At 38.3% G+C, this 9,815-nt stretch overlaps 1 protein-coding gene across 2 annotated transcripts in view; it reads left to right on the top strand.

Moving 5' to 3' along the window:
• TSHZ1 (teashirt zinc finger homeobox 1) overlaps nucleotides 1-9,388 on the top strand; it is a 54,096-nt gene extending 44,708 nt beyond the window's left edge. The window contains exon 2 of one of the 2 annotated variants that reach the window (XR_007888715.1): nucleotides 4,775-4,864. Coding sequence is in view for 1 of the 2 variants with exons in the window: in XM_051611681.1 (XP_051467641.1) it covers nucleotides 4,775-7,959 (3,185 nt within the window). In the remaining variant the exon portion in view is untranslated. Of the gene's footprint in view, nucleotides 1-4,774 lie in introns of both variants that reach the window. The other variant, XM_051611681.1, reaches the window with a different exon arrangement.
• The last annotated feature ends 427 nt before the right edge of the window (nucleotides 9,389-9,815 follow it).

Genomic DNA, 9,815 nt, shown 5'->3' with positions numbered 1-9,815 from the left:
TAATGCAGACACACACACATACGCATTTGCAGCATCTGTGCCAGAATTTGGTATGAGCATTTGTATATACTAATATAGAAAATCCTCAAATCTTCCAGCAGGCATGTTAGCACAATGTGAGATTTTGGATTCTTTCATAAAACTCTCATGACTCTGTATTCTGGAAATGTGTTTGTAAATTTTTTTTCCTCTCCCTCTCGTTTTTCTGTGATGAGGGAGATGTGTGGTTCTAGGTTGTCTTTACTATCCGTACTTCTTTGCCCAAGATGTAAAATGTGTTCTTGTGTGCAGTGGAAGTCACCCCCAGCCTAGAGTGCAATTTGTGCAAGGTGATAGTATGGGCTGTCAAAACTTCTGCAGCTTCTCTCTCCTGTTGGCTGGGTAAATATTACAAGCTGTGGAAATACATCTATTGAAAAATGGTGAATGTTCACAACGTGCCGCTATTGTTTAGTCCCAGAGTAGATCCTCATTTAGTGAAGAATTTTAGATTTAAACCCACCCCTATTCATTGAAATTTTGAAATATGTATTTCAGTGAAAATTATTTCAGTATTCAATTGCTTTACCGAATTGTGGCTTTCAATACTTAGGTGTTTCTTCTGAATAAATTTATTTTTTGGAGGATTTAAAATCAGGTCTTGAAGAGTTTAATACATTGAATACTACAGACTGTTAAAAACAAATACAGTTGTTACTTTTTGTCCTTTTCAAAATAATGTATTTAATGCTGAATCCCTGCTTTGAATGGGAAAAAATGCCTCTGTAGGGATGATTCCTTCAAAAGCACTGGTCTGAGGTTATGGAAAGGTTTTATAAGAGAATATTTATGTTTTTAACCACATCCTTACATTTTGGATCTCTGTCTGCTTTTACAAACAATGGATGTGTATTTATAGTGTAAATATTGTCACTGAAGCAAACGCAATGTGCTGTGCTACTCACATGTACAATATATAGCGTCTCATGTCCACTTAGATTAGAATGCACAGCTTTTAACACTGCTCAGAGATGACAGTATACCTATGGGGAAGCACTGGCATCCAGAAGGCACATTTTATAGGCAAAAAATATTAGCAAGACTAAATACGAAGAAAAGAAACACAAACTGCTCCGGCTAATTTTTGGTTGTCTGGAATTTGAAGCTTTTTCCCTTTTTTCTCCCTGCATTTGCCTGAATTTGTAGATGCCCATGTGAGAAGGAAAAGAAAAGCTGACATTATGTTCTGTAATTTCTTCTGCTTTGTGTATAGTTTTTGTTGAGGAGGATCACTGCTTGTATCTGTTCTTGATATTCCTGTGTGGTTTCAGGACACGTGTAAACCAGGAGAGTCTTTACAGGAATATCTGAAAAAGATTGCTGAGAGTTTCTTGGTCACAGAAAGATATGCTGTCTGTCTGTCTGTTGAGCCACCTTTTATAATCTAGGGGGAGAATCCAAACATCTCATGCTTTTATGTGATGTAGAATAATACTACTTCTCTCTGCAAATAATTTTAATAGGAACATTTTTGTGGTGTTTAAAATTCTGAATCTTACTTATTTGTTACATTTCTGTGACAATTTTAGTAAAACATGTGTTTTTAGAAATAAACATTTTTCATTTTGTATGCTTCTGAATTATTTTAACAGAAACCTTTTCATTTAGAGAATTGCACCGACCTTGCAAAATACCATATGTTGAGTGTGCTGCTATTCATCTTATAAACACTAGTATTCCTGAATGAAAAGGTATTGTGTGTATCCTATGGTAACTAAAGGAGTTAAATAAAATATTTTTGATTGCAGTGATAGAAATTAAACATTTCAGATAAGTTACTTTCTTTTAGTTAAGAAGCATTATTTTTTTGTGTTATTTCAGATAAAAAGTACACAGATGTGTGGGTGTGCACATCATGTAAATTCATTTTTTTTCAGAATTGGCTTGAAGTCTGAGATAATATAAAATCAGAGTCCTGGACAATCGTATATTCTTAACTCTTATATTGCAGTATATTTTGGAAAGAGAGTGAACTCAATCATGTAGCCGTTGAACCTAACACTAGGAAAGTAAGGGAAAGATGGAAATTTCACCCTAACACTCAGTTTCTTTGCTTTGACAGTTTAACACTGACCTTTCATGTAGTTTTAATGTTTCTAGTGTGGTTTAGCTCCTTTTATTTTATGGTAAAGTGCAAAAGTACAGGAATAGAGAAAACACATAATCATAAATAAATGAAGGAAAATAAAAGATATGGCAGTGGCTCCACTAGAATTTCTACTTAAGCAGGTATTTAAATGGTTATATATATCAATTATAAGAATGTTTAGTTTAGAATTAAGCAAAGAGATAGCAGCTTCTACTTGGTGACTATCTACTGATCATTACTAAGTTTTGACGGTTTTTTGTGTGAGGGTTTGTGTTTTTTTAATAAAAATGCCAGATGGTAACTGTCTCTCTTTCTGCATTTTAGGCCTTAGAGTGTTTTTATTTTTTATTAAAAAATATTTTGAGAATCAGAAACGATATTCTTTTATAACTGTTCTTCACTTCTCTGAAACTTAAAAATGTATTGTCCTTTGCTCTTAAAAATTGCTCTTTGTTCTTAAAAAAACCGAGTGTATTTAATGACAGAAGTAAGAGATCTTAGACTGTAGCTGTGGAAGTGAATTCTACTTGCATACTAACAGTTCAGAACTGCAGCAATACTACCATGCTTAAATACATGCAGAGCATTTCAACAGCAGCATTACTTCAATACTTGGAAACTGAGTTCTTAGTTCTTTTACTACTTCTAGATTGTATTCTCAGTTTTATGGACTAAATAAATTTTTAAGGAATTTTTGTTTGTTTGTTTTATAATGCTTTTCTGGTATCATACTTGCCTTTGGCTCCAGGACGATTACTGTAGTGATTTGTGTTGTACTTGGTACTACTCATCAGTCCTTTTAAACATAATAGGAAACACCTGAGACTGATGCATCTGTAAGAAATTGGGCTCCACTTAACACTTTTTTAAAAACTAAAAGATGAAATTATCTTCTGTAAAAATCTGACATTTAGAGGACAGATGAAAGATGCAGTTGGCATCTTAAGGTTCACCATTACCCCACTACTAGGTGGACTACTTTTCTACTTTATCCTACAAGATCAGAGTGTAATAGTTAGGAGCTGCTCTAGGATTTAATTGCAAAGTTGAATACAGAATGCAGGACTGTCCATAATACTGTTACTTTAAAAAAAAAAAAAACAAAAACGAACAAAAAAACCTAACACAAAACAAAACACAGTGAGAGAAGATTAAGATTAATTTTAGTTTTCAAAAAAGAAATTTGAGAATAAATTAGCAACAATGTACAGAAAGAAGCTCAACTTGTTCTTATGCTCCCCCCAATTAAAGAAGACCTCAGTTTTGTTAACATGATAATATGCATTTTCTTCATATCACAGAGGAGCTGAAGTGCCTTTTTCTGGCTTTCTTTCAGTATTTTACCATGGAAGGACATAGCCCTCACTTCCGCATCACTTGCTGCACAGTTCACCTGACAAGGAGGCATTTTTAATTCCATTACTGAAAATTGTTCACAATCCATGTTTTCTACCTTGACATGCTTATAAATGACCTACATTCCATCATTATGATTTGTTTAAACTTCTTTTACAAAACTGGAGGGAAATGTGTACAAGTATGTTTTCTACTTTGCAATGAAAGTGTGCATTTATCACTTAGGTACCTGTAAGCCACTTCTGTGAATTGGGCCCTTGGAGTAAATGTGTTTTGATGTAATCGCCATCTGCTCATGAATATCATCTTTGCTAGTTTAAAATAGTTTGATACAGATAAGCGCATAGTTTGGTAAGATTATATAGTTTCACCAGGTGGTAAATACAATAGCAAAGTTTGATATTTACCATAAGCCAATAATCAAGCTGGGATAGAGGTCTCAAGTTTTTTGTTTGTTGCTTTTAAAAATTTATTTCTAACTTTTAGTTGACAATCGTTTTCAAAATGATGAATGTAGGATGCCCATAAAAGAGAGGCAAAGTACATCCTAGCTATTTCAGAAAGCAATCATAGTCTTGTTTCTCTTTTCACCTTGTAAAAATGAAAGCTGTTATCTCTCAGATCATAGAATCATAGAATTGTTTTGGTTGGAGAAGATCTTTAAGACCATCAAGTCCAACTGTTAACCTAGCACTGCCAAGTCCACCACTAAACCATGTCCCTAATAGCCACATCTGAGAGACCTGACACACTTGCCCCACATAGCTCCATTAGAGTCAGGTGTTAGTGACATGGAAATGGCTCTTGAAGCTTTAGCTAAAGCCAGTTTGCCAGAGAAGACAGGCATGATGAGATGAAGCTGGTCAAGCCAGTGGTTCTAAGTGCCTAGGTCTAAGGAGTTCAGGTCAGCTCCAACATGTTGTGCATACATAGTGCAGTAAGTATAGGTCAGTACTAGGCCATTTTATAAATTGATAAGAACTGGTTTAGTAGGGTCTTTGTTTGACTTTGGTTTTGATATTATGGTATCTACTGTGATCCTGGCACGCATTTTACTACTGAAGTCAAAGTTTATTCTTAGATAGCATTGATATAAAACTGTGGCCAGGACAGAGTATGTGGATTTATAGGTGGAGGGTATGAGTGATGGTGAGTTTGGTTTCTGGATGTATCTTCAAAATTTGTTTTTATGGTTACTGCTTTTAGTACAGAAGACAGCAATGATGTAAAATGTGAGCATTCAATAACTTTGTCTTGTTTCCCACCCCTCTCTCCTCTCCTGTTTTTTAGCATATGTTCCTGAGGAGGAATTGAAAGCAGCAGAAATAGATGAAGACAGCGTGGAAGATGATGGGCTGTCTCTGGACATCCAGGAGAATGAGTATTTGTGCAATGAAGAAGCAGAGATCAAAGAGGCTCAAAGCTACCAGAACTCCCCAGTCAGCACTGCAACTAATCAGGATGCAATCTATGGTTCACCATTTAGTGAAAACAGTGATCAGCTGGCCCATTTCAAAAGCACTTCCTCTAAAGAAGAGAAAGAGGATCCTCAGTGCACAGACAGTGTTTCCTATCCACAGGACAGCTTGGCACAAATAAAAGCTGTGTATGCAAATTTGCTTTCAGAGACTTGCTGGTCCAGTTTAGCTTTGGACTTAAAGAAATCCAATCCAACCACCAGCAACAACGGAATCAGCCAGAATGAAAACACCACGAGTAGTGACACCAATGCCAATTCCCAGAGCACTAGTACTACCAGTACCAACACTAGCACCAGTACAACTACCAGTAATACTAGTAACAGTAATAGTAACAGTGGTGGCTCAGGTTACGACTGGCACCAAGCTGCATTAGCAAAAACTTTGCAGCAGACCTCATCATACGGACTTCTCCCGGAGCCTAGTCTCTTCAGCACAGTGCAGCTTTACCGGCAAAACAATAAACTCTATGGGTCTGTGTTCACCGGTGCTAGCAAGTTCCGATGCAAAGACTGCAGTGCAGCCTATGACACGCTGGTGGAGCTAACAGTGCACATGAATGAAACTGGACATTACCGTGATGACAACAGAGACAAAGAAGCTGATAAGACCAAACGGTGGTCAAAGCCTAGAAAACGATCGCTTATGGAAATGGAAGGCAAAGAGGATGCCCAAAAAGTGCTGAAGTGCATGTACTGTGGGCATTCGTTTGAATCTTTGCAAGACCTCAGCGTCCATATGATAAAAACAAAGCATTACCAGAAAGTGCCTCTGAAGGAGCCAGTACCAGCCATCACTAAATTGGTCCCTTCTACCAAAAAGCGAGCACTTCAGGACTTAGCTTCACCTTGTTCACCTGAGCCAACAGGGATCACTGCAGAAGCTTCACTGGGTGAGTCTGCAAAGGATCAGAAAACTGCCAACCCCTATGTGACTCCGAACAACCGCTATGGCTATCAAAATGGTGCTAGCTACACTTGGCAGTTTGAGGCACGCAAAGCCCAAATACTGAAATGCATGGAATGTGGCAGTTCCCATGACACTTTGCAGCAGCTCACTGCTCACATGATGGTTACTGGTCATTTTTTGAAGGTGACCAATTCTGCTTCCAAAAAAGGCAAACAGCTAGTATTGGACCCTGTGGTGGAGGAGAAGATACAGTCTATACCTCTTCCACCTACCACCCACACAAGGCTACCAGCCTCCAACATTAAAAAGCAGCCTGATTCCCCAGCAGGCTCCACCAACTCGGAGGAAAAGAAAGACCTAGAGAAGGAAAAGGTGGTTGTCAGTGAAACAGAGAAAAAGATTAAAGAAGAGAATGAGGACTCCACAGAGAAATTTGAGCCAACAACTTTGTACCAATACCTCAGAGAGGAGGACCTAGATGATAGTCCGAAAGGTGGAATAGACATCTTGAAATCCCTGGAGAACACGGTAACAACAGCTATCAGCAAAGCTCAGAATGGAGCCCCTTCCTGGGGAGGATATCCCAGTATTCATGCAGCTTACCAGCTCCCGGGAACAGTCAAACCCCTTCAGCCCACAGTGCAGAGCGTTCAAATGCAGCCATCTTACGCTAGCAGTGTAAAGTCACTGTCATCAGAACACAATGCGCTCATCCATTCCCCAGGCAGTCTCACACCCCCACCTCACAAGAGCAATGTATCAGCTATGGAAGAACTGGTGGAGAAAGTTACCGGGAAAATCAGCGTGAAGAAAGAAGAAAAGCCTTTGGAGAAAGAGAAGAGTTCTCCAGTCAAACCCACATCACCTGCTGCTAAAGAAAACAAGGACTTCCCAAAAGCAGAAGAAATAAATAACAAACAACAGCAGAAAAAGAGCTCTGAGACAGAAGTTCAGAAGGTCAAAAAGGATAGTCCAGCAGAAGCACATACGCCAAATGGTACGGAGCCACTTAAAACAAAGGTTGCAAATGGCTGTAACAATTTAGGCATCATCACGGATCATTCACCTGAGCCATCCTTCATTAATCCATTGAGTGCTTTACAGTCCATTATGAACACCCACTTAGGCAAAATTTCTAAGCCGGTAAGCCCCTCTCTGGACCCTTTGGCCATGCTGTACAAAATCAGCAACAGCATGCTGGACAAACCCATTTACCCAACCACTCCGGTCAAGCAGGCTGATGCTATTGACCGGTATTACTATGAAAACAGTGATCAACCTATTGATTTAACCAAGTCCAAAACCAAACCTCTTGTTGCCGGCGTGGCTGACTCTGCCTCGTCCCCGCTAAGGGAGAGTGCCCTGCTGGATATTTCTGATATGGTGAAGAACCTCACAGGGCGTTTGACACCCAAGTCTTCAACTCCGTCTACCGTATCAGAGAAGTCTGACGCTGACGGGAGCAGTTTTGAGGAAGCTCTGGATGAACTGTCACCAGTACACAAGAGGAAGGGCAGACAGTCCAACTGGAACCCTCAGCATCTTCTGATCCTTCAAGCCCAGTTTGCTTCCAGCTTGAGGGAGACCCCAGAAGGCAAATACATTATGTCGGACCTAGGTCCACAAGAGCGGGTACACATCTCTAAGTTTACTGGTCTTTCCATGACCACAATTAGCCACTGGCTGGCCAATGTGAAGTATCAGTTAAGGAGGACAGGTGGAACTAAATTTTTAAAGAACTTGGACACAGGACATCCTGTTTTCTTTTGCAATGATTGTGCCTCTCAGTTCAGGACTGCTTCTACGTACATAAGTCATTTAGAGACACACCTAGGGTTTAGTTTGAAGGATCTGTCAAAGTTGCCACTTAATCAGATTCAAGAACAGCAGAATGTTTCTAAAGTCCTCGCAAACAAGACTTTGGGCTCACTTGGAATTGCCGAGGAGGACTTAGGCTCCACATTCCAGTGTAAGCTCTGTAACCGAACTTTTGCAAGCAAGCATGCAGTCAAACTGCACCTTAGTAAAACACATGGCAAGTCCCCAGAGGACCATCTGATCTATGTAACTGAGTTAGAAAAACAATAGCGTCCAGGTAAGCAGCCAGGTATGCAAGTGACCACAGGAACATTGCACTAAACTTCTTCGTAGTACTGCACTAGGCCTGACCTGAGCCTCTGAAATCAGTCTTACTTTTGTTGCTGAACTGCCTATCTGGACCTTGGTTTTTCTTACACTTATTTTGTAGTTATATTTAAATGCTCTTTGTCTGATCTTTGCATGGTTATTTTTTGTTTCTGTTTTTATTTTTTGTGAGTCAAAGTCTGACCTTTATTTTCAACATCTGTCCTTGATGTTAAGCTATCTTTTGTAGAATATAGTGGGAGACACTACTGAGAGACATTAATTTAGCCGTAAAGAAAGACACAAAGAACAATGATAAAGAGACATCCTAAAATTACAAAGTTGCCATGACAATAAAGGTCACAGAACCTGGTAGTGTCAAGTTTTAACCCTCTGAGAACCGTAATAGCATTTTTGTGCCTTTCCCAGTGATTAAATAAGGAAAAACAAACAAAACAAAACAAAAAGGCTTAAAGGCATTTAATTCAACTAGAACTGCATCAGAAGCAGAACTTTTTTTTTTTTTAATGAATGAGCTTTTTTTTTTTTTTTTTTTTTTTTAAATGCAGAACTGGTTTATGAAGAAATTGTGCATGCAGTCCTTGGAAGAAGGAGAGCTGTGTAGTGCTCAAGGGGTTAGGAAGCCACAACTCTATAAGTTAAATAATAATTTTAAAAAAATAAAGCAAACCAAGTTGCCACTATGCCCAAATCCTCTGAATGCTGAGAATTGCCACTTTTTGGCAAAAAAAAAAAAAAGTAAAAAAAAAAAGTATGCAAACTGTTATTTAAAACAAATGTAAAAATGCTCTTTTGTTTCCTTTTTTTTTTTTATTTCTTTTTTTTTTTTTTCCTGTAAGATACTGCAGTTTATAGTTATTTACAAATGTTAAGCTTTGGTACAAGCTGACCTTTCTATAGTGTGCTGCATTGGTAAATGAAAAAAAAAAATAATGGGGCAAATGTTGGATTCTGTTCCTTGTAAATTGCCAGCATCAGCTTAAAAAAATACATGTTACATATCGTACCATTTTAAACTGTTCAACTTTCTTTGTACCTTCTGGCTGTGTGCTTTCTCTTTTAACTTTTTATATTGTCATTTTATATTCAATTTCTGTGTATATAATGTAAAACCACACTTTTTGAATAAAATTTAGTTCCTGCAGCTTGATATAAATAGAGAAATTTTACTGGCACCTGCATCTTTCCAGATGCATGTACTTAAAGGAACTATCTGACAAAAAATAAATAAATAAAAATAAAGCAAGCAATGCACTATGAATTATACATTTTGATGTTTTATCATTAATATTGTACAGTACATTTTGGTTCACACAATTAAATCCACTGTTTTCTCAAGTGTAAAATAAACCCACATGCAGTTCTTGATTTACATACATTGTCATGTCGTCATTATATTGCCTTTGAGGTGTTATTCCAGCAAATAAGAGGCATTGTTTATATAATCAGCCAGCAAAAATCTATTTGAAATCATCTCTCGTGATCTCTATGCTGACGTGTTTTGCTCGAAGCCGTAATACTAATACTCTCCTAGAAGAGATTTGCCATAGGTACACACGACAAAAGGTACAGAATCAGTGGGGTGCCATCAATTAGCAATGGGCATTCTGCTCATCACTGAAGTACAAGAAGGGCTGCAAAGGTTTCGGCCAAGTTAATATGCCTATGCTGTATGACTGTGCCTGTAGTCATTTTCTGTGTGCGCCCAGAGACTGTCTCCTCTCTTCTTTCTCAGGCAAAACACCTTTTGGTTCCAGCAGTTACATAGCCAGAGGCTGTGGCTTCTGCCCCTGCAGTCT

Source organism: Apus apus, chromosome 2 (assembly GCF_020740795.1).
Source record: "Apus apus isolate bApuApu2 chromosome 2, bApuApu2.pri.cur, whole genome shotgun sequence".
Classification (NCBI taxonomy): Eukaryota; Metazoa; Chordata; class Aves; order Apodiformes; family Apodidae; genus Apus; species Apus apus.
Note: the sequence above shows the minus strand (reverse complement) of the source record. Positions and strands in the feature narration are given on the sequence as shown.